The sequence below is a fragment of the Neovison vison genome, chromosome 2 (assembly GCF_020171115.1).
Source record: "Neovison vison isolate M4711 chromosome 2, ASM_NN_V1, whole genome shotgun sequence".
NCBI classification, from domain to species: domain Eukaryota; kingdom Metazoa; phylum Chordata; class Mammalia; order Carnivora; family Mustelidae; genus Neogale; species Neogale vison.
Genome location: NC_058092.1, coordinates 207,366,605 through 207,392,777, shown reverse-complemented (window position 1 = coordinate 207,392,777; position 26,173 = coordinate 207,366,605). Strand labels below are relative to the sequence as shown.

Sequence of the window (26,173 nt, the reverse complement as noted above, 5' to 3'; positions counted from 1 at the left end):
AACACTTTGTATTTCATTTGATGCATTTAAAAGCATTATTCTGAGTCCACAGACCCTGTGCCATGCCAAAGGGGTCCATGGCACAAAAAAGGCAAAAAGGGAAGATACTGGGAACATTGGTTGGAAAATGGAGGAAACCAGGTTTTTAAGTTATTTTAGGTCCTGCAACCTAAAAACATGTCAGAAGGAAGACAAGCATCTACCTCCAAAGGACATGACTAGGTAATCAGTCAGTGGAGCTGCTTTCCTACTATCAGGAGTCTGTGTTATAATCCTACATACAGGAAACTGGGAGTCTCCCTAATTTCTGCACTCCTGATGACATATATATGTGTATTTTACATATATACTTAAATCGTTGCAAAGTCAACTCAATCTTAACAGCTACCGATTGGAGTATCTGTAAGGTCTACTAGTTTCTAGTAACTACAAAACACTTCCCTAAAGAATCACAGTTTGACAGAACTTAACACTTTCCATGAATTAAAACAATGGAAAATTGGATTTTTCAAAGATCAAGTTTAAAGAAGTGGTCAAAAAGAAATTTTAACTCCTTACCCGATACCACTGGGCTTCTGATAGGCACTGGCTTCCATCCTGCCTAATCGCCACCACTGACAGCTGTTCCAGAACTCTCCCACAGGGCAATAAAAGACCACTTCTCTTCTGATCGATGTAACTGTAAGCTTCCAGCCCAATGTGACCAGAAGGCAGAGTCCTCATGATTGCCCTTGTCCCGGTATACACAGATTTCTTTACTTCCCTGTCATTTTTACAAAATCTCCTCACTAACAAAGTGGACCTCTCCTTTTTGCTCTTAAAAAAATCTTCTTCTACATCTTCACAGTTATCAGGGAAGTCCTCAAAATGGCTCAGAAAAGTCTTGGCAGGGGGGCTGTTAGTCAAGTCCTCCCTGCAAAGGCTGTCACTTGAACATAGCACACTGGACCTTTGGCAAGAACCTTCAAAGCATAAGTATTTGTCATCCAAGGTGTCACAATGATCACACTGCAGCTGCCCATTCTTATTATCACAGTTTTCAGCCAATTCCATAAATTCACAAGTATATGTCACATAATTTTTCTTTTGCTCCCCACCAACATCAGGCAGTGGTACACAGTTTCCACAATCATCTAAAATCAAGTTGCCTGACAGGGTACAAAAAGTATCTGACACTCTTCTGTCAACTTCATAGTGAAAGTGAAATGCTGCTGTGTTGCCATCAGGGTGTGCCTGGCCAGTCTCTACGATGGCCGACTGACTTCCAAAGGGACTAATGTCCATGGGAGGTCCATCAATTTCCAGTTGAATTCCAGGGAACACCTTTCTTTCCAGTGAGGATGGGTTTCCAGTTTCCAAATACGGGTCTTCCTCCATGACAGAATCACACGTGTCATAACACTGGCTCTTTGTCAGTATGTCATTTTGGTTAATGTTAAGGTTTTCCACAGAAACTGGTGTGCTTTCTGTCCAGCACTCTTCATTGCTGTTCTCATCGCTCACTATATTCTCCCTTGCTATTGAGAGAATCTTGGGCAAGTTGCTTCCAGAAGGTTCTTCTTTAAGCTTGTTCATCTGTGCAGTGGTAGAAGTCTGCCCACTCTGCCTGATGCTATGTGCCTTCAGAACACTGATGTCTGAGATCTTTTCACTACTTTCATCTATAGCCGATGGAGCGGACGTCACTTTTCTCTGAGTTACAGGTGTGAGAACAGAAGCTGCCATTTCTTCTGATGTCATCTTCACACATACACAGGTTTTAGCTATTACTGTTTCTCCTCTCTGGTGATCATGTCAAGATTTTTATAAAAGAACTTATTATTAAAATATTATTTCTCAGATACAGAAGTCCTCTGAGAAACAGTGTGACAATTTTTTTGATTCAGATTCATTAAGAGCCAAAGAAATTTCCCCAGTTATTACTTTCTGATGTCTGCAGTGTGTTTTTCTAGACCAGGGTTTTAAGGTGGCAGTTCAACTTTTTTTCCTCTATTATTTGAAGTAAATCTTTTGGAGATTTTTACTCGGGATTGCATTCTGCAAATTCTGATCCATCACTGACTTACTAATGATTTAAAATTCCAATTTGAATGTTTCCTGAAAGAAAAAGACATGATGTCAAACACTGTGGCACTAAATAACATTTTTGAAATGAACTTCATAATAATTCTAAGCTAATGCAAAATATGAACCAATTTTGAAGAAGGAGTTTTGCAATTGACAGCTACTTTCAATGTTTTAGGTATTTATTTTTCTGATTTAATATTTCAGAAATTCTGTTTCCAGCCTTTAAAGTGGAGTAATAGCAGAGACCAGAAAAATCCCCCCACCTTAAACAACTGAAAAAAAATCAGAAAAAAAAATGAAATAATGGTTTTTAGATATCAAACAACAGGTAATACAGAATAGTGATTCCTGAAATAAGGAAAAACAAACAAATGAGGTGAGCCCTATAAATGCCCTAGTTTGTAGCTTGAGAGCTTTTAGCTATAAGAGAGGAAAGTGGGACTCAGGTTGGGCCCAACAGAGTGCTGATTTAAAGAAAAAACAAAGTTGAGAGTTCAGTAAGGCCACAAAAATTGGAGAAAGAATACAAATTAAGTGGAGAAGAACAAAGATAAGAATGTTAGCAGGCTTCTCATGAGGAACAATGCAAGCCATGAGGGGGTGGGTGGGGGATGGGGAAATAGGGATTAAAGAGTATGCTTACCTGATGAACAAATAAAATAAAATAAGAAACAATACAAGCCAGATGAGAGTGCAGTAAATCTTTAAAGTTCTAAAGTACTTTCTTTTAGTACTTTAAAAGAAAAAACAAAGAAAGAAAAAATACTGCCAAGTTAGAATTCTAACAAAAATACCTTTTGAAAACAAAAATAAAATAAAAACTTTCTAGACACGCAAGAGCTGAAAGAACTCATCACCAGCAAACTTGCATATAAGAAATGGTAAAGGAAGTCCTTTAGGCAGAAGGAAAATGATACCAGATAGAAATCTCGATCGATGCAAAAGAAGAGAGTATTTAAAATGTTAAATATGTGGGTAAATACAAATTTTCTTATTGTAAATCACTTAAGATAGTTGATCTTTTGAAGCAAAAGTAATAGCAATGTACTATGGGGTTTCTAACAAATGCAGAAGAAAAATATATGACAATAAAAACACAAGGTCAAGAGAAGAGAATGGAAGTATACTGTTACAAGATTTTTTTCTACATGAATTGGTTATGATATTACTTAAACACAGGCTGTCATAAGTTAAAGACATATACCCTAAGTCCCAATGCAACCACTTTAAGAAAAGATATAGGTAATAAGTCAAAATATTAGAATCATAAAAAAATTTCGAATAATCTAAAGGCAAAAAAGGGGAAAAGATTAACAAAGAACAGATGTGGTAAATGGAACTCTGTGTGTGTACTCCCTCTGTTTTATTTTTAATTTTTTTAAAGATTTTATTTACTTATTTGTGTGAGAGAGAGAGGAAAGCAGGGGGAAGCAGCAGGCAGAAGGAGAAGCAGGCTCTCTGCTGAGCAAAGAGCTCGATGTGGGGCTTGATCCCAGAACCCTGAGATCATGATCCGAGCTGAAGCAGATGCTTAGTCAACTGAGACATCCAGGCATCCCTCCCTCTGTTTTATTTGAATACAAAATTATTCAGGTGAATATTAGTGAATATAAAAATTTTCAATTTATAAAAAGCATTATTAAAAAATAATTCAGCTTATCTTTATTCTCCAAATTACTGAACCCTGTTCTATGTTGGGAACTATGTAATGGGCTAGATATCCAGGGCCTGCTTGCCAGTATATTGAGAGGAAGAACTGAACAAATTTCAACCCAGTATGGCAAGTGTAATTACCAAGGATATACAAGGCACTGTGAGACCATAGGTGCCCATCACAAGTATACCATTCCTTTGTACGTATAGCTGTCCTTTCCAAGACAACTGACGAGCATTCATGTTCTGCTGTCAACAGCAGGTTTGACCTATCTTTGCCCTTTGCCACATAGGTGTCCCTCTTCCCCTTGCTTTTTCCTTTTCCTCTTGTCCCAAAGAAGTAGCAACTCCTCTTCCCTTATGCACCCTCAAGTGCAATCACAAACTCTCACCTGCTCCCAGCACATGCAGTCTTCATAATTACCTTGAAAAATTAGAGGACACACTATCAATCAGATACTTCCCAGGGAGTTAATCAGCCCACAAACATTTCACATTCTCCTTCTAACTTGGTTTCTTTCTTATTTTCTTTGGAAAAATGCCTCTATTATTTTTCTGGAAAGATATGCTCAGTGTAAAACAATTCAAACAATGCAGAAAAGCACAAAGAAAAAATTTCAACTTAACATAAATCCCACTATCCAGAGATAATCACTATTAATACTTTGAGGAAACTCCTTCCAGGGGGCTCCCTATGCACCAACACACAGAGATACATGTATATAATTACACAAGCACCTCATCAAATTCATGCTGTACTTCTTGATTTACACCTGCTTTTTTTTTTTTTTTTACAAATTCAATTCATGAATAGCTTTTCATGTCAAGAACTATATAGATAATTTTTTTAAAGATTTTATTTATTTACTTGACACACAGAGATCACAAGTAGGCAGAGAGGCAGGCAGAGAGAGGGGAGGAAGCAGGTTCCCCGCTGAGCAGAGAGCCAGATGCAGGGCTCAATCCCAGGACCTTGGGATCATGACTTGAGCTGAAGGCAGAGGCTTTAACCCACTGAGCCAGCCAGGCGCCCCAGAAATATATAGATAATTTTAATGGCTTATGGCACTAACTTGATTTCATTATCTTTGGTCTGTTTTTTAGAGTAACTTTTAAAGCCAAAGCCTTCAGATTGACTGTTAATGTGTCCTTTCTCACCTATGGGAGAAAGGTAATTCAAGGCAAGTGCTGTTTAATTTCTGTTCTAAGCACTTAGAAATTATTATCTCATGTAATTCTCACTCAACCCTACAAGATAGCATGATAGTTTTAAAGTATGTCCTCAAATTCTTTGATATTCCTCCTTTCAAAAGCTGGAGCCTAACTGCCTTCCCCTTGCATGTGGGCCGTACTTAGTGACATCCTTCCAACATACAGAATATGTTGGAAGTTACAGTTTATGACTTCTGAGAATAGATCATAAAAGGTCATAAAATCATTGGGGTTTCTTCCTTGCTCTTCCCCTTCTTTGCTCTGGGAGAAATCAGTTGCCATGTCATAAGCAAAGTTCCATGTGACAAGAACTGAGGCCTCCTGCCAACAGCCACTGGTGTGAGCCATCTTGGAAAGGGATCCTCCAACATGTCAAGCCTTCATGTGATTGCAGTCATGATCTACATGTCTACATATTGATTCGAACCTCATGAACAAACCTGAACCAAAACCACTCAGCTCCCAAAATTCTGAACCACAGAAAATGTGAGATAAATGTTTATTGTTTTGAGACACTGTTTTGAGGTAATTTGTTACACAGCAAGAGAGAACTAATATAGATCAGTTCTATTGTTATCCATATTTGACAGATTAGAAATCAAAGCACAGAGAAGCTAAGTCACTTGCCAAAGATCACACTGCTGGAAAATGGTGGAGTCAGAATTCAAACCCAAGAAACCTGACTCCAGAATCTATGCTCTTCACCATAGTATGCTGCTTTCTTACTACCTAGTTTGAAACCTCATGGGTTTGAATTCCCGATGTCTGTTAGCTGATGGGATCCATGATTTCTGGGAGGATCCTCTTTTATTTGAGTTTGTCTCTGGAAGGCTGAGATCTTCATTTTGCCTCCAGCTGTAATCACGACCAAGGACTAAAGACTCCATCTCAGGTCATTCTTTTATTCAAAAAATTCTTATTGAATACAATGCTAAGTGAGACAGGAATCTGCCCCTGATTTCTTTATAAGCTAATAAATCATCAGGTAAGGTAAAGTATAAATAGGCTTATAATGTGGGTTAACACAGAGAAAGAACATGTAAATCAGATAGTGGGGACAAGGCAGGGAGGGTTTCCTGGAAAAGATGGTGATCAAGCTGAATTTTTGAAAGATAAGAAGGAATTAGCAAGATAAAGAGGCAGGGTGTCCTTTTCAGAAAAGAGCAAATGTGGATTCTCATGGAGAAAAACAGTAAGACATAGGCCCCTAATACTTCATGCAAATATTTTAACCATGTTGGGTTTGGTTTGATTTCCTCACATATAAGACAGAAATAAAACTTCCTATTCCATCAGACTGTGGAGAAAATGCTTTGGAGGACACCTGGAGACGCTCAGTCATTTGAGCGTATACCTTCAGCTCTTGGATAATGATCCCAGGACCCTGGGATTGAGTCCCATGTTGGGGAGCCTGCTTCTCCCTCTCTCCCCTGATCTTGTTCTCTCTCACTATCTCTCTCAAATAAATAAAATTTTTTTTTTTTAAATAAAAGTGCTTTTTTATTTTTAAAATGCTTTGGAAACCAAAAGTCTGGGGCAAATATTTGTTATTCTATGCCTTGTAAAGTTCAGCAGCTCTGTTGGTGACATGTGTTGAATTTACTTTGGCAAGATGCCCCCACTCCACTCACCAGGTTCACCCAAATTTAAATTTCAATTCTATAACTGGGACTGACTTCCTGAATCCCAGCTGCATGACCATGAGCTGGTTATATGATCAATTCCAAATTATACTTCTTATTTCTGTAACATTAGAATGAAATACATAATTTATATGTCAATTATAAATGTTAATTTTCTACCTACCTCCTCTTGGTTAGCCCTAGGTCATCTATGAGGGAAGATGGGTTAGGTTAAAGTTATAGGTAGCATTAGACAGCTGGCTGAAGAAAACCTGAAGCACTGAATAAGATCACAGTCTAAAAGTTCTGAAGAAGAAAGAGATGGAGAAAAAGATTCTTCTTTTCTTAATGTGGTTTGTAGGGAAGCCTAGAGAAGGACCAGTCTGAGAGAGATCAAAGGATATGTGGTTAAGAATATGGCAGAATAAGAAGGAACTTGTCAAGGTAGCATTTCCAAACTAGAGATGAATTGGGATGAGTAATAGGTTTAGAGAAATGACTGGCCATGAAGTATGGCTATAGAAATAATGCCAGGGGTGCTAGAAATCCTAGCCAAAGTAGTAAGACAAGAAAAAGAAATGAAAGGTTTAAGAAGAATCAGGAGTGACACAGAGTAAGTTTTTATCTTCAAGATAGAGAAATGTAAGTTACAAATAATCTTATAGACAAATTTCCATGGGCTAAATCAGGGGCTGGCAAGCTAGAAGTCCAAATCTGACCTGCTGTTTTACTGGAACACAGCCATGACCATTCATTTATGTAATGTATATTGTTGTTTTTGCATTACAATGATAGAGTTGAGAAACTGTGACAGAAACCATATAGCCCGCAAAGCCAGAAATATTCACCATCTAGCACTTTATATAAAAAGTTTGCCAAAATGTGTGCTAGACAAATGAGTCAATAAAATGCCTGGTTACAGCCAAAAAACTAAGTGGAAGGCTTAATAGCCATCTTCATATATTTGAAGAACTGAGATGAGGAAATAGTCTGGTTACATATTGTTTCAAAAGGTAGGATCAGGGCCAAAACAAATGAATTACTGGGGAGGTATGCTTTGGCTTACTGTGATAAAGTATTCTCTAACTTGTAGATCTGTTTAACAAAGGAGAAGCTATCTTGGATGGCAGTCTTCTCATTGTTGATAGAGGGATTTAAATATAGAGAGGCACAGTGTTTAGCATAGCAGATGTTTGATAGGTGTTGAACAAATATTAGAGTGAATGAATACTGTCTATAATGGTTAATTATAAAAATAATGGCTCATAACTACTTATTGAGCATGTATCATACATCAGACATGTTCTAAACACATAATACCTCATTTAATTTTTATAATAGCATTATCAGTAGCAGAAACTACTAATTGTTCCCAAAAATCTGTTCTCATTTTTCTCAGTAATAGAACCTCTGAATTTTAGCCAAGCATATGGCCATCCCTCTATCGGCCTTACTATTAGCTAGATGTACTTATGTCACTAAGTTATTACTAATTAGAAATAAGCAGAAGTGGTTTGCTATTTCTGGAAAGTGTCTTTGAACAGAAAGCATGTGCCTTTCTCCTCCCTCTTTCTCCTTTCTGCTGACTGGAGGGAAGGCGTGATGACTGGAGCTCAAGCAGCCATATTAGACCATGAGTTAAATATAAGAATGGACACCTTTCATAGTAAAGAAATAAGATAGAATCCTGGGTGCTTGTTTCCTGGATTTGGGGGAAAGAAAAAGAAAATTTTATGTTGTTTAAGCCATCACTATTTTAGGTTTTCTGTCATTCACATCCAAACCTTTTCCTAACTAATAAAGGTGAATACCGTTATCACCCCCATTTTATGATGCTCAGAGTATTTGAATGGCTTATTGAAAAGTAGAGATATAATATAACAAAGAAGCTGTAGAGAGAGAATTCCTGCATTGGACGGAAAATTATATTCACTAATTTACAGTATGTCTCCACTTTTATGTTTCTGGGCTAGATGAAATCTTTTATGTCATAAAGAACAATTAAATGAGAAAAATATTAAATACAAGCACATTTTTTATGATTGTAAATGTCAGAAGGAGGTGGGATTTAACAACAAGAACAACAAAAACTATAAGATAACTATCATTTATTTATTTATTTACTTATTTTTTGTAAAGATTTTATTTATTTATTTATTTGACAGACAGAGATCACAAGTAGGCAGAGAGGTAGGCAGAGAGAGAGAGAGGAGGAAGCAGGCTCCCTGAGGAGCAGAGAGCCTGATGTGGGGCTCGATCCCAGGACCCTGGGATCACGACCTGAGACGAAGGCAGAGGCTTTAACCCACTGAGCCACCCAGGCGACCCAACTATCAATTACTTACTAAGCACCTGTTACATTTCAAGTTCAGAAGCAAGGTAGTTGTAGACCAGGAAATCAGTAAAGCTCTGAGGGTGGGGAATTTAACTTAGAACTTTACTGAGAGGTAGCAATTACTCTTATCCATAACCAAAAAAGAGACCTTGGGTAAAAGGAATAGAGTAAAGAAAGATAAAGAAGTAGGAAAATACAATGCATAACTTGAATTCATTTGAAGTTCTTAGGAGACCATTTAATCCAATTAAAGAAAGTGAAAGCTGTTCAGTAATTTCACCATCATGAAGAGAAATACTAGGGTAACTGTTAAAGCTGGTAATGGGATGTAATATTTCTATTTCATCTTCAAACTTAAAGGATTTTATAGACTCACTTGTAGTATCATGTATATGACAGATAAACAATCATACGACAGTTATTTACTTGTGCATTCTCTTCCACAAAGCCCACTCTGCAAAGAGATTAAAGAAAATATTTTGCCTGCACAGCTCTTCCTCCTTTTTCTCCCTACTACAGGCACACCCACACCCAAACCCTACATGATGAGTCAGTCATTCACTCTTCTCCACTGAATGTCTGCTGCTCCACTCCCTCCTGACCTCTTTTCTCTGAATATTATGATGGAAACTCCATAACTTACAAAGAAACAAAGCTTTTAAAACATTCCCCAAAGGCACTAGTACACTAATCTGGGTCATTTTCCAAGACCCCACAGACTTAACCCTTCATGACTTGCACTCCCTTTATCAGAAAAGTTTCAAAGTCTGGGAGGCTAGACTGGTGACCCAGAAAACCCAGACACCTTAATCTTTATACTCTGTGTATATTAAACACCAGGAATTAACATATAGGTAGATGCCAAAGTTATGCAAATATTTTTGAACTAATACATTGATAAGGTTGCATATAGTAAAATAGAGGATCACAAAAAAAAGTTTGTTCATTACAGGTTAATTCTCGATTGCCAAACTCACAAAGAAAGGAAATCCTCACTGTAAACAGTCTCTGATCAGCCTGCAAATCACCCCTACTGTTCTCCTAGAAATGTGGAGTCACAGACATTAGAAATTTAATCCAAGATTGGAGGTAGATAGGATTGCAGTGTTTTGACACTCCCTCTCCTTTACTGTAGTACAATCATGCCAAGAATTTCTGCAGTTATGTATCTGTGCACACATGCACACAAAGATGCATGTTTTTGATAAGAGAGATGAGAAGGGACAAAAGTGAGCAGCAGAAGGTGGCAAGAGACCCTCCATGATTTAGTCCCAGTCTATTTTTTCCAGCTTCACCACTAACCAATACCCCCCAAGGAGAAGATATCCTATCATACTTGTCTTTTTGCCATGTATTCAATCAGCCTAGCATTAATGCCTCTGTGCACTTCCCTTCCCACTGTTTCCTAACTCTGCTAAGACTCCTTCACCCAGCTTAAATGGCATCTCCCCTCTGTAGCCCTCCCTGATACCTACTTGACAGCATTAATTGTTCTCATCTGTTTCCCACAAAAAGAACATTTCACCAGTACAACCTGTCATGAAACACTATACTGTAGCAATTGATTATATAGGACCCCTGCATGGATTGAAAGCTTGTGAAGAACAGAGACCTTGCATCTTTCAACTTAAGGAGTTTATGGATACCCTGCACCCTACATTTCTGGTATAGTTTCCAGGTATATAGTCTCAATAGACATTTTATTCTTTCCTTCTTTTCCATGGCTCTTTGAACCCAATCCTTGTCCATTAGGACCTGGATTCCTTAGGCGCTTTCAGTTTCCTAATTCTAACCTCCTCCTATTTCATTCCAACCCATATGATTTTCAGAAAAATATTTCCCACCACTTGCCTGCCTTTTGGTTAAGATCAAGTGCAGAAAAATATTCTCCAAACATTATTTTCATCATATCACTCCTTTGCATGAGATAAAAGGAGATAAAAGGGACTATCATTTTATCTACTATAGTAAATCCACACCTTAGTCTCATCCTTAAGAATATCATCAATTTTAAAAAAGAATTCCTATACTACTGGGTGTTTACCCCAAAGATACAAATGTAGTGATCCAAAGGAGTACCTGCACCCCAATGTTTATAGCAGCAATGTCCACAATAGCCAAACTGTGGGAAGAGCCCAGATGTCCATCGACAGATGAATGGATAAAGATGTGGTACATATACACAATGGAATATTACACAGCCATGAAAAAAAAACCCCAAAAATTGCCATTTGCAATGATGTGGATGGAACCATGGGGTATTATGCTAAGTAAAGTAAGTCTCACTCATATGTGGAATTTAAGAAACAAGGCAGAGGATCATAGGGGAAGAGAGAAAAAAAATGAAAGATAATCAGGGAGACAAACCATAAGAGACTCTTAATCTTAGTAAACAAACAGAGGGTTGCTGGAGGGGAGGGGATGAGGGGATGTGGTAACTGGATGAAGGACATTGGGAAGGGTATGTATTACAATGAGCACTGGGTATTATATAAGACCAATGAATAACATACCTGTACCCCTGAAACAAATTATGTTAATTAACTGAATTTAATTTTTAAATTAAATTTTAAATTTTAAAATTTTAAAATATACTTTCAGTATTCTTAAAAAAAAGAAAAGAATTCCTATAGCAGCGATGTCCACAATATCTGCAATAGCCAAAATACGGAAAGAACCCAGATGTCCACCAACAGATGAATGGATAAAGAAGATTTATATATATATATATATATTATGTTATATATATATCACAGATGAATGGATAAAGAAGATGTTTTATATATATATATATGATGTTATATACATATATACATATATATATATATATGATGTTTTATATATATATATATGATGTTATATACATATATCACAGATGAATGGATAAAGAAGATGTTTTATATATATATAAAACATATATATATATATATCCATGTATATACATGGGTATATATATGATAGAATATTACTCAGCCATCAAAAAGAATGAGCTCTTGCTATTTGCAATGACAGGGATGAAACTACAAGGTATTATGCTAAATGAAATAAGTCAGTCATAGAAGGACAAATATCATATGATTTCACTCATATGTGGAATTTAAGAAACAAAACAGATGAACATAGTGAAAGGGAAGCAAAAATAAAATATGATAAAAACAGAGAGGGAGGCAAACCATAAAAGACTATTAACTATAGGAAACAAACTGAGGGTTTCTAGAGGGGAGGTGGGTGAGGGATTGGGTAACTAGGTGATGGGCATTAAGGATGGCACATGATGTGATGAGCACTGGGTGTTATATCCATGTTGTATGATAACTGGGCTTAGCAGTTGTCTTAGTTATAAGTAATATTCATGTAAGAGCAAATTGAAAGAAAGAAAGAAAGAAAGAAAGAAAGAAAGAAAGAAAGAAAGAAAGCTCTATAGATGGGCGCCTGGGTGGCTCAGTGGGTTAAGCCGCTGCCTTCAGCTCAGGTCATGATCTCAGGGTCCTGGGATCGAGTCCCGCATCTGGCTCTCTGCTCAGCGGGGAGCCTGCTTCCTCCTCTCTCTCTCTCTCTCTCTCTCTCTGCCTGCCTCTCTGCCTACTTGTGATCTCTCTGTGTCAAATAAATAAATAAATAATCTTAAAAAAAAAAAAAAAAAAAAGCTCTATAGATCCGGGGGAGATGGGGAGCCCTTCTTGACTATTTTCTGCATGTCACAGATGAAAGAGCTGCTGCATAGCCAGGCTGTTTTTACAATGTGTCTGCTGCTTATGGAATGTCACACAGATGAGCTGTGTTTGCTCACAGGAAGCAGAAGACAGTGGGTGAGTAAATTGTGTAGGCTGGGTAGAGGCAGTGGCAGAGTCAACCACACAGCTCTGTGGAGCCGACACAGGAAAATCAAGTTATGCATGGTACTGTCTGAATATAAACTCTTAATAAATTATTAAAACAAAAGATTAGCTCGTGGTTCCTCAACAGTTTTTGGTTTATCTGGAACCTCTCGTGAAGGTGCTGAAGAGCTACCAAGGCAGTTAGACCAGGGAAGCCCAGAGAAGAGAATCTGACATTTTTTTAAATAAGTTTTTAATTTTTTATAAACATATAATGTATTATTAGCCCCAGGGGTACAGGTCTGTGAATTATCAGGTTTATGCACTTCACAGCACTCACCATATCACATACCCTCCCCAATGTCCATAACCCAACTACCCTGTCCCTACCCCCCTCTCCCCCGGCAACCCTCAGTTTGTTTTGTGACATTAAGAGTCTCTTATGGTTTGTCTCCCTCCCAATCCCATCTTGTTTCATTTATTCTTTTCCTATCTCCCAAACACCCCACATTGCATCTCCACTTCTTCATATCAGGGAGATCATATGATAGTTGTTTTTCTCTGGAGAATCTGACATTTGCTGTCACTTTGTTCCACAATGAGTTTGCTACTTTGAAAGTGATGGCTGAAAGGCTGAGACATAGATTACTGGTTTATTATAAATGTATAACTCAGGAAAAGCTACATGGAAGAGATGCAGAAGACAAAATACAGGAATATAGCAAGTAGCATCCATGCCCTCTCCAAGCACACCACCCTCCCCAAATCTCCATGTGTTCAACCTGGGAGCTCCACATATATTTTCTTTAATTTATCTTAGTGGTATTTTATATTTATCTATACAGAGGTCTTGCACATCTTTTGTTAAATTTGTCCCTATGTTAGTGTTGCTACTATAAATGGAATTATTTTATATTTCAGTTTCCAGTTGTTTGTTGATAGTATGCAGATATACAACTATTGTGTCTAGACATTATAACCTATACCCTTGCTAAATTCAATTATTATTTCCACAGATATTTTGTAAATGACTTAGAATTTTCTACACAGATATCCACATCATTTTCTTTTTCTTTTTCTTTTTTTTTTTTTAAAGATTTTACTTATTAGAGAGATTCACAGCAAGAGAGGAAACACAAGCAGGAGGAGTGAGAGATGGAGAATCAGGCTTCTGACCCAGCAGGGAGCCCGATGCGGGGCTAGAACCCAGGACCGTGGGATCATGACCCGAGCCGAAGGCAGACGTCCAATGACTGAGCCACCCAGGCGCCCCCATGTCATTTTCAAATGAAGAAAGTTTTATTTATTCCTTTCCAAAATGTATACCTTTTATTCTTGCCTTATTGCATTGGTGAGGATCTCCAATTATAATACCAAATTAAATATGAAGACCTTGCCTTGTTCTCATTCTTTGAGGGAGAGTATTTAACACATCACTATTTAATATGAGGTTAGCTGTGTCTTATAAATGCCCTTTATTAAACTGAGGATGTTCCCTTGCATCCCTCGTTTGCTGGAAGTTTTTATCACAGAAGAGTTTTGCCCAATGCTTTCTCTGCATTTATTAAGATGACTGCATGATTTTTCTCCTTGGTAAATTATATTGTTTGACTTTCAAGTATTGAAACAAACTCACAAATTCATGGAAAATGGAAAGGACCAAGAGTAGCAAAACAGTTAAAGGGAGAACAAGTTGGAGGACTTACACAATCTAATTTCAACACTACTACAAAGCCACAGTAACCTGAACAGTATGTTACTGGCATAAGGACAGAAATTTAGATCAATGGAACAGAATATCCAGAAATACACCTACACATATACAGTCAATTGGCTTTTAAACAAAGATACAGAGGTAATTTAGTGGGAAAAGGATAGTCAATGAATGATACTGGATCCAAAAATAAAAGTAATGAACATCAACCCCTGTATCACACCATCACAATAATTAATTCAGTATGAATCATAAAGCTAAAATGAAAACTTAAAACCGCAAAATATTTAGAAAAAAAACAGGAAAAATCTTCATGACTTTGGGATACAGAAAAATTTCTTGGGACACAAAAAGAACTAACCACAAAGGAAAAAAAAAAGGTAAAATGAACTTAATCAAAATTTTTTAAAAATTTAAACTTCTGCTCTAGAAAGAAAGAAAGAACAAGCAAAAAGACAAGCTACAGATTGGGGGAAGATATTCCCAAAACATACACGTGAAAACCTTCTTGTATCTAGACTATACATAAAACTCTTATAACTCAGTAATAAGCAGTTAACACACGAGTTTTTTGAAATGGACAAGAGACTTGAATAGATCTTTCATAAAATAACATATATGAATAGCCTATAAGCAAATTGTGACAGATCAACAAAATTTCTGTATGAAATAAATATGAAGTTCAATCCCTTCCTCACACCACAAAGAAAAGTTAACTAAAAATGGATCACAAAATGGATACTAAGTGTAAAAGCTAAAATATAAAACTTCTAATAGGAAACATAGGAGAAAATTTTTACAACTACTGAAACAAGCGGAAATTTCTGAACACAAAAGTATAAACCACAAAAGAAAAACAATTGATAAATTGCAACATAATTAAAAACATCTGCTCTTCAAAAGACAAGCCATTATTGTATGGTAGAAAATACTTGTAAGATAACTATCTAATAAAGGATCTGCTTCTAGAACACATAAAAAACTCCTATAACTCAATAATAAGTAGACAAACCACCGTATTTTTTTAAATGGGCAGAAGTTTGAAAAACACCTTACAAAAGAATACAAATGACCAACAAGCACATGAAAAGATGTTCAAGGTTATCAGTCACCAGGGAAATACCAATTAAAATCACAATGAGATAGAACTTCATCCCCACTAGAATAGCTAATACTAAAATGACCATACCAAAGTTGGTGCAAACTTGGAGAAACTGGAATATTGTGGTGGGAATATAAGGTGATCCAGCCACTTTTGAAAACAGTTTGGCAGCTTCTTACAAAGTTAAATATACATTTACCAGATGACCCAAAAATTCCACTGGTAGAAGAAAAATAAAAGCATATACCCACAAATAGACTTGTATGCAAATGTCTTTAGCAGCTTTATTCATAACAGCCCCAACTGTTGGGAAATGACCCAAAAGTCTATCAAAAGATAAATAAACCACCTGTTGTATATTCATACTATCAAAGTCTGCTCAGAAATAAAAGGAATGATCTCCTGATTATGTAACATACATGGATGAATCTTAAAAACATTAGATTATATGAAAGAAGCCAAGCACTGAATAATTCCATTTATTTAAATTTTAGACCTGTGTAGATATAGTAGCTTCTAGCCATATGCGGCCACTTAAGTAAAAAAATTAATTTAAACTAAGTAGAATTAAAAATTCAGCACCCAAGCTGCACTAGCCACATTTCAAGTGCTACACAGTATACACTCCTCCAACTGTATACTTCCCCCTATCAGCTTCCCAAGGGGCCTGCAGGCTGCATTTCAATCCCATTTGTGCTCTTGGCCAGGCACCCCCAAGCACTGAACGACCTGCTCAACTGTACAATATGGTGCTGACATAGCACTAGTACAGTGGAATCCTTCAATCTGAGTTTGGATCCCATCTCCATTTAACTTTGCTAAGGCTTAGTTTTTATATCTGTAACATGAAGGTGGGGGAGGAGTCATAGTTTCTCATATAACCCTCACAATAATCCTATGAGGTAGTAATCCCTCAAAAAAAGGTACACTTTATTCTTATCATTATATCCAGACTCATCCCATACTCCCTCCTAATGTAGAACCATGTTTATTTCTTTTAAATCCCCTCTGAGGACTATAATAATAAAGGCTCAATAAATACTTGCTCGTGTATTGTTCTGTGTAGAATGTTATGTGTATGTTAGTAGGTGGTGATTTTTTATCGCGCCCAGGACAAGCAGCTGAATTATTTGTTAAGTTGAGCTCTACAAGTTTACTGGGTGTTTGCACATATGTGCAAGGGACTACATGACTTCAGAAGAAGAGAAAGGCACAACCCCTGGCCATAGGAAAATAATTTCACTGTTACAGAGCCATAAAGAAGAAACTTAGGATATGAGCTAATATCATAAAATCCTGAATAATCCAGGCAGGCAGTTAAAAATTGAAAGAATCATTCAACAGTGTGTGTACAAACTGTGCAACTGATAAAAAGTGAAGATAAGAGATGGCAGAAATCAGCTTGCGCTCAAATCTTATCAGAGAAGACTTCCCAGAGAATGCCACAGTCCTTAAAAGAGGACTCTGACCTGGTAAATGAGGCCAGGGAGAAAATGGAGGACAGAAGGAGTTTGGGCCATGTCTTGGAGATGGAATGGAAAGTTGTGGGTTGAGAGAAGGTTGTGGAAGTTAACCTATCCTTGCTAAGCACAATGGCAGCAGAAGCAATAGGACCATCCATCCTGTATAGGTGCTGGAAAGTTCTAGTATCAGGTCAAGGCAGACATTTTGGAAACCCTGCAATGAAGGGGAAGAGAAACACAGGGAAGAACCCAGAGCTGCTTCTTTGAAGGCCATGTATTACCCATCTTCTGCATTAAAAATATAACAGACTTCCCCAAATAGCCAACTGCCACCTCTGGGTGGGGTACCTATAGCTCATATTATAAGCAATTTTTAACTAGTTGATAGTTTGCAATATCAACACACCCATTCACTAAATGTTTTTTTTCTTCAAACGGGTATTCTATAAGTCATTCCTCAATTAATGTAATTGTGTTTCCAAAGAATTAAAAATACATGTGATGAAAACTAACTCACTCTGGATGAGATAAACATAATAGAACTGCTCCACTACCCTAGCACATTCTCACATTACAGTCTCTCAGTAAAATGATCCTGATTTAATCAAAATGGGATATTATTCAGCTCCTGCAAACTCTTTTCTTCATGGCTGTGCTTGATCTCCCTCCTACCTGGTTCCCCCACATCTGATACCTAGCTTACATTTCATCATTTCGCAGAGTAAAATGTTTTCCAGACTAAATAACTCTCCAATTTCATAGAGACTCTCCCATAAAGCCCCAACAGATGGAAAGCATTTTAAATCCACATACTTAATACATAAGATAACCATTTCTAGTCATTTTCTTTTTTATATTTGCATTATATTTAACACCATAACAATGAAAATCTTCAGAGGTCCTCTGGTCAATGAGCTTAAAAATAATTCCTGATCCTTATGGATGCCCACCAGTGACATCAAATTCTGGGTGAAAGCCCAAGCCAACAGCTGACAAACAGCTGATATTATTCTAATGTTTGTTTTCAGTAGGGTTAAAAATGCAAATGGAATAACTCATTAACACTCAAAGTTCATTTTAGCTCTACCTCGGATTTATCACCAAGAAGTCATCATCCAAGAGGGAGAAGAAACATTATTCATACTTTGTACCTAATTGAAAAGAAAACTAAGCAAATACGTTTTTGGGTTTTGCTGTTGCTGTTATTTAAATTTTTTTTAGTCTGGGGACGCCTGGGTGGCTCAGTTGGTTAAATTTTTTTAGTCTGTAGGCCAACACCTTGATGCTTCTGCTATTTTTCAGGGCAGTGTAACCCAAAGTACAGAGCTGTTTGCAAAGAACACAATCTGAAGCAAGCAAGGTAGCTCCAACATGCATTACCAGCTTTGAGGACATTCGTGAGCCTCCAACAGGTGATGGAGGGCAGTCGGTATCCAGGAAGGGTGAGGATATGGGGGTGGAAGCAAGGAGCCATGAGTTGGCCAATCTCAGGACCTGGGTGGTGTGGGCTCCTCAGTAAATCAATGACGTCATATGACACTTGGTAAGGTAGAGTTCATTTTTTTACCACTTTATCATTATTCCAAGTATCAGTTATGGTTTTTATGAGTTCCAGAGCTTAAAAAAAAATGCAAGTTTTGGCAAGAGTGTTGTACCACATTCTATACTGTTTAACAAATAACACGTGTTGTATTTTTCTGATTATAAGAGTAACAGATTTACTGTAGAAAAATTTTAAAAAGTCTGATAAGCATAAAGTAGAAAACATGAGGTAAGATCTAGGTAAGGTCCTAATTTTCTTATAACTTCCAGTTTTCCCCCTATGAACATATATCTTTTACAGAACTGAAACTTTATCATATTTTCCATTTATATCTTGTTCCTTTTAATATTATATTGTCCCAAGGAATAACTTTTGGACATAATGAAATCTATATAAACATCAACACACCCTTTCCCAACATTCTAAACGCTATTTTAAAAAGGAGGAGATTCTGGGAAATGTCCCCCTTAAATCATGCCTAATCTCACCTGTTCGATATATTTGTAATACTATCCTATCTTTGGAGTACAAGAACCTCCAAATTGGTCAACCTTTCTTGCAAGGGCTGGTCAACCAAAGGGTATGATTCATTCATTCACTTTTTCAACAAAAAGTTTTGAACACCTGGGTGGCGCAGTGGGTTAAGCCGCTGCCTTTGGCTCAGGTCATGATCTCGGGGTGCTGGGATCAAGTCCCGCATCGGGCTCTCTGCTCAGCAAGGAGCCTGCTTCTTCCTCTCTCTCTCTCTGCCTACCTCTCTGCCTACTTGTGATTTCTCTCTGTCAAATAAATAAATAAAATCTTTAAAAAAAAAAAAGTTTTGAACACCTATGTCCCAAATCCTGTGCTAAGCACTAAGTAAAAATAGTCCATAAAACTACAGATTCTAATTGAACTTTATCAAAGAAATATATGCTAGATTCAGGTGATATTTTATAATATTAAACTAGGCCAAATGGAGTCAAGTTGGAAGGTGATCTAATCAAAACCAGACACTCCGACGCACTAATATGATATTCCCCTCAGCCAGGGTAGTCTGGTCTGTTGTTCCCCGAACCTGCCTATTCACCCCCATTCTTGTGTCCTGTTCAACACTCCTGAGCCCCCTCTACCTTCCTTTCTGCAGAGCTACACTCTATTCAGGAAGTTTCTCTGACCAGTGACCGCGACTCACTCTGAAACTACTATTGCACCAGCCATCCAGAACATTCTTTACACAACCTTAATTGCCCTTGTTCCAAAGTGGGGTGGTGGTAAGTATCCCGGGACAAGTGCCAGAGCCTCATTTTATTAATTATTTCCCACAGCTAAGCACTACATGCATTACTATTAATCACCTAACCATTTCTCTCAGGAATTTCTCTACATGAACCCATCTCTGAAAAGATTTTTCAAGAAAAATATTCTACCTTATCAACTGCTGCAAGCATATCTATGTATATCCCATCCTGCCTAATAACGCTGGCTTCTTTCCTGCAGTGGGATGGCAGCCAAAGACAAAACACTTTTGGAATAGCAAATTTTGATCCATTTACCCATAATTCCTCAAGAAAACAGAACTACCCTGTGTAAAGCAGTCTCCTGGGTCATCACCTCTGGGCCACATCAAGACCTAAGGAGGTCCACGCGAGGCACCTATCTGAGCATCTTGTGTCTTATTCAATCATCATAGCAACTCTGGTGACATATGTACTAAGACCACAATTTCCAATTTAGAGATAAGAAAACAGGTTTAGAGATTAAGCAACTTGCCCAGAATTATTCAGCTTTCCACTGGGGAAGCAGATATTCAAACGCAGGTAGCTACTTCCCCATAGCAAGCCTTCTATGCCCTTGCTAATAATTTTCTCACGTGTTCTTCCCATGGGGCTGAAACCAGTGATTCTCACATTTACATCAGCTTCATAATCATGTGGGGGACTTGGCACAAATGCACAGGCTTGAGTGAGAGATTCTGATTCAGGAAGGAGAGGGGAGATCTAAATTTCAACAAGCACTTCCCCTTCTCCCAACCAAACGGGTGACTCTGGTGCCAGTTGTCTTCAGACTACATCGATGATACTGTATTAAACATAAACTCACCGCGGGTGCCTGGGTGGCTCAGTGGGTTAAGCCACTGCCTTCGGCTCAGGTCATGATCTCAGGGTCCTGGGATCGAGTCCCGCATCGGGCTCTCTGCTCAGCAGGGAGCCTGCTTCCTCCTCTCTCTCTCTCTGCCTACTTGTAATCTCTCTCTGTCAAATAAATAAATAAAATCTTTAAAAATAAATAAATAAAAATAAACATAAACTCACCGGGGGGAGGCTTTTGTGTAACGGCACTGATTTCATTACCCATGATCCACCAGGGCCTTAAAAAAGGTGGTAGAGAGTTAGTGCTGAAACGGTACAGTGTCAGTTTGGGGCAATGAACTAGTTTTCGGGATGGATGGGATGGATGGCTGCACAAAAATGTGACTCTACTTAATGCCACTGAACTGTACACTTAAAAATGGTTAAAATGGCAAATTTTATGTTATGTGTACTTTAACACAACAACAACAACAAAAAACCAGGGCAAGATGCTAACTTCTTAGCTGCCTTGTAAAGGAGTTTGTGATACCCTTTCCTGCAGATCTTACTCGTAAGGGATCCTGCAGATCTCTTACTCGTAAGGGATGCCTTGTGAAAGGAACCTACTGAGAGAGAAATGGGGAAGAAATCTGGCCCCCAGGTGATCCCTCTTCAGCTCTGGACTGCCAATGCACACTCCAAGGGGAGCTGACAGTGTCCATGCTTAGTGAGAGTTCCTGGCACATATTAGCAGGCCTCATCCCCTTCCTGCCCACAGCTTGTCCCGGACATACTCATCGGGGTCCACAGACATGACAGAGAAGGGAGGGAAGTGCTCAAGGGACATCGGGGAATGAGCTTGTTTCATAGCTTCAGGGCCAGCCCCAGCCTGGGACTTTCAGCAAGTCACCTCACTTCCCTCAGACATCACCTAGCCAGTTCCTTCTCACCTTTCAGATTTCAGCTCAAATGTCACCACCTCGGAAATGTTCTGCAAGCTCTAAAGCAGCCCTTCTCCCCTCCCACCCATCGCTTTCTGTCATATTACACTGCCTGATTGTCTTCTGAGTAATCACCACCACTGAAATTATAAGTACTACTTATCTGTATGCTACTTACCAGCAGCCTGAGACTAGGACCAGAGCTTCCTGAGAGCTGCAAAGTAGTTTTGTCTACTTCTATGTTCCCAAAGCAGAGACATAGTAGAAACTCAATAAATATTCATAGAATAAATGAATTAGCCTCATTTGTTAAATTCTGCATACATCGGTTCCTTCTACCTCCCAAGATGATTTACAGGAAATCAGCTCTGGCCAAGGTACTTTGTAAAAGGGAAGATTCCACAGGCTAGGTGGGATTACTATGGGGTTCGGGGGAAGGGCAGTCCATGATACCTTAAGCACTTCAAGGAGCCTCCTCTGTGACCCTGACCCAGTGATTTGGCTCCTCCTTACTCCTGCGCTCTTCCTAGGCAGAGACTTGTCTGGAATCTAAAAATAATAGATTCTCTACCCTGCAAACCGTCCAAATAGAATGTGACACAATTATTTGTTATAAGGCAAAGCCTCTCAGTGAGCTTTCTCACTAATGAGGCATTATTTCTCAAGTAACAAGATGGGACTTAGGAAGTCAGGGATCTTTCAGGTGGGCAAACCTAAAAGAACCACAAAGACAGCCCCTGCCCTAGGTCATCTGGGTTCAACAGCATAAACTGAGTACCCAGTATATTCCAGGTCCTGGGCTCAGCCCCGAGGGCAGAGAGGTGACCTAGACTGTCATACTGGAGTGGGAGACCCAGATATTAAATGAAAAACTCAAGGTCAGTGAGGTGAACATGGCATTGGAGGAGTGGGGGGGGGGGGTAAGGCTTTCTAGAATGATTGACACCTCAACTGAATTTAAAGTACAGAGGAAAGGCAAGTGGGGAAGGGTGAGTAGCCCAAGGCAAGGCACAGAATGGGAAGACTATGTGTTGTGTTTGGGGAGCTCCAAGTGGAGAAAACAGTAGGTATTTACTACCAGTGTGTCTGGGGTACGAGGGGACAGGTTGGGGTCAGAAGGGGAACAATGGCTGGGACATGTACCTAAAGAAGTGGGTAGCGACCACTTTCCTGCAGGTAGCAGATCAGAGCTACTTTTCAGACATATGTGCACGGAAGCCATGTGGAGATGAGCCCACTCATTGGTCCAGCAGTTTGAGGGCCAGTTCGGCTTGGCTAGGAGTAGAAACAGGTGAAATGAAAAAGATCCCCCAGTCTTCATTATGCTGCAAGCAGAGAACTCAAGTTGGGAGGGGCTTGGCTTGGGGAATTGGAGAGATCCCAAGAAATTTCCCAGCCAGACTTGTCACACATGCTAGAGGGCACGGCTGCCTAGGTCATTGAGTCGGGACGGCCTCTGAAGCCCGGCTCTTGGCAGTCTTACCCTGGGATAGTGAGGCTTCCTGAGAGCCTGGCAGAGCCACCCAGCTGCTGAGTCAGTGCTGAACAGAGGCAAGAGGAGGAAGAAGAACCAGCATGATTCCCTACATAGCAGCCCAAAGCGGACCCTCCTCTGAGTCCTGAGCGAAGGCAGCAAAAATGAAGAGAAGGAAAATGAGGGTGTTTCTGCATAAAACACTTGTGCCCCAAATCTGTTCACTAGATGTGGTACGATTTATAGCATCAAAGGCAGGAAAGCCAGAGAAAGAGGGAGGGAGGGAGAAGGAAGAGAATGGGTGGGTTGGGATAAAGCAGGTACAGAGGGGGGTTCTTCTTCCTTTCCTTTCCCTTTACATTGGAGCTGCCTCAGTCCCATGTACTCGAGAGAAAAGGGGAAAATGAACCCATTTCTCAAACGGGGATATACTTTCAGAAGCTCTCAAGTGGGGATTTAAAACTTTGTATATTCATTCTGATACTTATTTAAAAAAAAGGAGTTCTCAAACCCAACCTACCCCTCCCCAAATCAATCACTCTAACTTTGGCTGAATCTGGAGATGGAGGTGAGAGTCCCCATCTCGTTAGCATATGTTCACCCTTTCCTTTTCTCCCTGTGACTTCCAGCTCCTCCAGCTTAAGGCACCAAGAAGGCTGAAAACAGCAAGTGGCTGAGCCTGACAAAGAAATGCCCTATCATAAGGTTAATAACATATTCATAGTTCACCCCTGGGGGATGTGCTTCTCATTGACCCCAACAGCTTGCAAATCCCTGGCTTAATATTGACCAACATATCCTACTACCTGCTGGGCAGTGCCCTACAGAGTACAAGCAATCAACGTCTGCAGGATGGACAGAGGCAAAAGTTGGAAACATGGTATATTCCATCAATAAAGAAATGATTAAATAAAACATGGCACATTTCTACCCAGGAAAACAGATTTTTCTTTGCTATTATGACTGATATAGACAAATTTACCTGGAAAGAGTTTCAGAGCATATTGTTTCATTTTTTTAAAAGAAAGATTTTATTTATTTATTTGAGAGACAGAGATCACAAGTAGGCAGAGAGGTGGGGGGCGGGCAGAGGGACCTGAGCAGAGAGTCTGATGCAGGGCTTGATCCAGGACCTTCGAATCATGACCTGAGCTGAAGGCAGAGGCTTTAACCCACTGAGCCACCCAGGCACCCCTATTGTTTCCTTTTTAAAAGTAAAAATTGGGACAGCTGGATGGCTTAGTCGGTTAAGCGTCCGACTCTTTGATTTCTGCTCCTGTTTGGATCTCAAGATTGTGGAACTGAGACCCACATCGGGAGCTTCTACTTGGGATTCTCTCTCCCCTGATACCCATCCCCTTACTCTCTCTCTGTCTCTCTCTTATGGATAAATAAATCTTTAAAAATAAATTAATTAATTAAATAAAACACTTTTAAGAGAAAAAATAAAGTAAAAATTTAAAAATAAAACATTTTATGAGCTCACTGATATAAAACAAAACCACACAAAAACAAACGTATATCTTTATGTGTATGTGTGTGGATGTATAAATGCATTAGAAAAAGTTTGTAAGAACACCCACTGAACTTGTAACAGTGATTGCTTCTGAAAAACAAAGTAAAATTGGACAAGGGTTAATATTAACGGGGGCTTTTACTTTATCTGTGTTTATACAGTGTTTACATTCTTCCTAACCAAGAATGTATTACTTACATAATTAAAAATAAGTCATAATATGCAAATCAAAAATACAATTTTTTTAAAATCTGAAATTATTGTATGTCATTTTTTCATCCTGTGAAACTTTGCTTGAATGAGTTAAACAGCCTGAGGAAGGCAGCAGAACTAGTTCCCACTTGGGCAAGGGTTTGTTTATCCTGCTTATCTCAAGTTAGAGCCAACAATGCTAATGATTCTGAGTAGCACTGGCCACTCCTTGGCCATCCCTCCACTCCCACCCACAGCTTCAACTATCACCTCCATGTGGATGACTCCCAAATGCCTCTTTCCAGACACAGACTCTTCTCCCAAAGCTACAGTCCTGATTTTCCAACTTCCTGTTGGGTAGAGCCAACACCCCATGTACAAAACCAGACTCCTGCCCTCCTCCTCTCCCTAACTCAATTCTTTTGCCTAACTTCCTCCTTCCTATTAACTGGCACCTCCTTTTTCCCACGAACCAAGAATGAAAACTTCCCATTCATCTCTAGCCCTCTTTATCCACATATTCACCCAGTTAGCCTCTATATTCTAGTGATTTTTCAGAAAAAGTTCTCCCCAACTGTTAACTCCCTTTGTTGTCACTGACAGTGACACTGTCACTCCCTTAGTTGTTCAGGCCCTTTCCATCCATGACCTGGGGGGTGGAATCCCCTTTTAAATGGTCTCCTTGCTCCTGACTGTTTTCATCCACCTGATAGACGCCTGATTTTCCATGTCAGCCTGTTGAGGTCATTTGGAGCTTCTATTCCATCACCTACTGTACCAGCTATCCTAATGCTGAATCATCTGCAAATTTAGAAAATCAGACTTCATTTAAGCATCTGACGAAAATGTTAAACTGGGCAGGGGCACCTGGGTGGCTCAGAGGGTTAAGGCCTCTGCCTTCGGCTCAGGTCATGATCCCAGGGTCCTAGGATTGAGTCCCGCATCGAGCTCTCTGCTCAGCGGGGAGCCTACTCCCCCCCACCCCCGCTGCCAACGGCCTGTCTTTCTGCCTACTTGTAATCTCTGTCAAATAAATAAATAAAAATTCTTAAAAAAAAAAAAAAGAAAATGTTAAACTGGGCCAAGTCAAAGATAAGACCCTGAACCACAGATCTCTTTCCAAGGGAACCCAGAGGTTATGCAGAGGAAAGAAAGTAACTTAAACAAAAAACAAATTACTGTCAGACACTTTTCATATACTGTCTCTTTATACCTTACAACAATTCCTGTTACAAAGTATTATTGTCCTAATTTTAGAGGTTTTTTTTTTTTTAAGATTTTATTTATTCATTTGAGAGAGAGCACGAGTAGGGGGTGGGGTATTGTAGGGGAAGAAGCGGGCTCCCTGCTGGGGAGGGAGCTCAATGCTGAGCTTGATCCCAGGACCCTGGGATCATGACCTGACTCGAAGGCAGATACTTAAGGGACTGAGCCATCCAGGTGGCCCCTAATTTTAGAGGTTATAAAACT

General features: G+C 39.1%; 1 protein-coding gene across 4 annotated transcripts in view; it reads right to left on the bottom strand.

Annotated features, from left to right (window-relative positions):
* Positions 1-26,173, bottom strand: part of PLCE1 (phospholipase C epsilon 1) — a 328,811-nt gene that overhangs the window by 287,702 nt on the left and 14,936 nt on the right. For all 4 annotated transcript variants that reach the window (XM_044240131.1, XM_044240134.1, XM_044240133.1 and 1 more), the window contains exon 2: positions 559-2,097. In XM_044240131.1, the coding sequence (XP_044096066.1) occupies positions 559-1,740 (1,182 nt within the window). In that variant the 5' untranslated portion in view covers positions 1,741-2,097. The remainder of the gene's footprint in view (positions 1-558; positions 2,098-26,173) is intronic.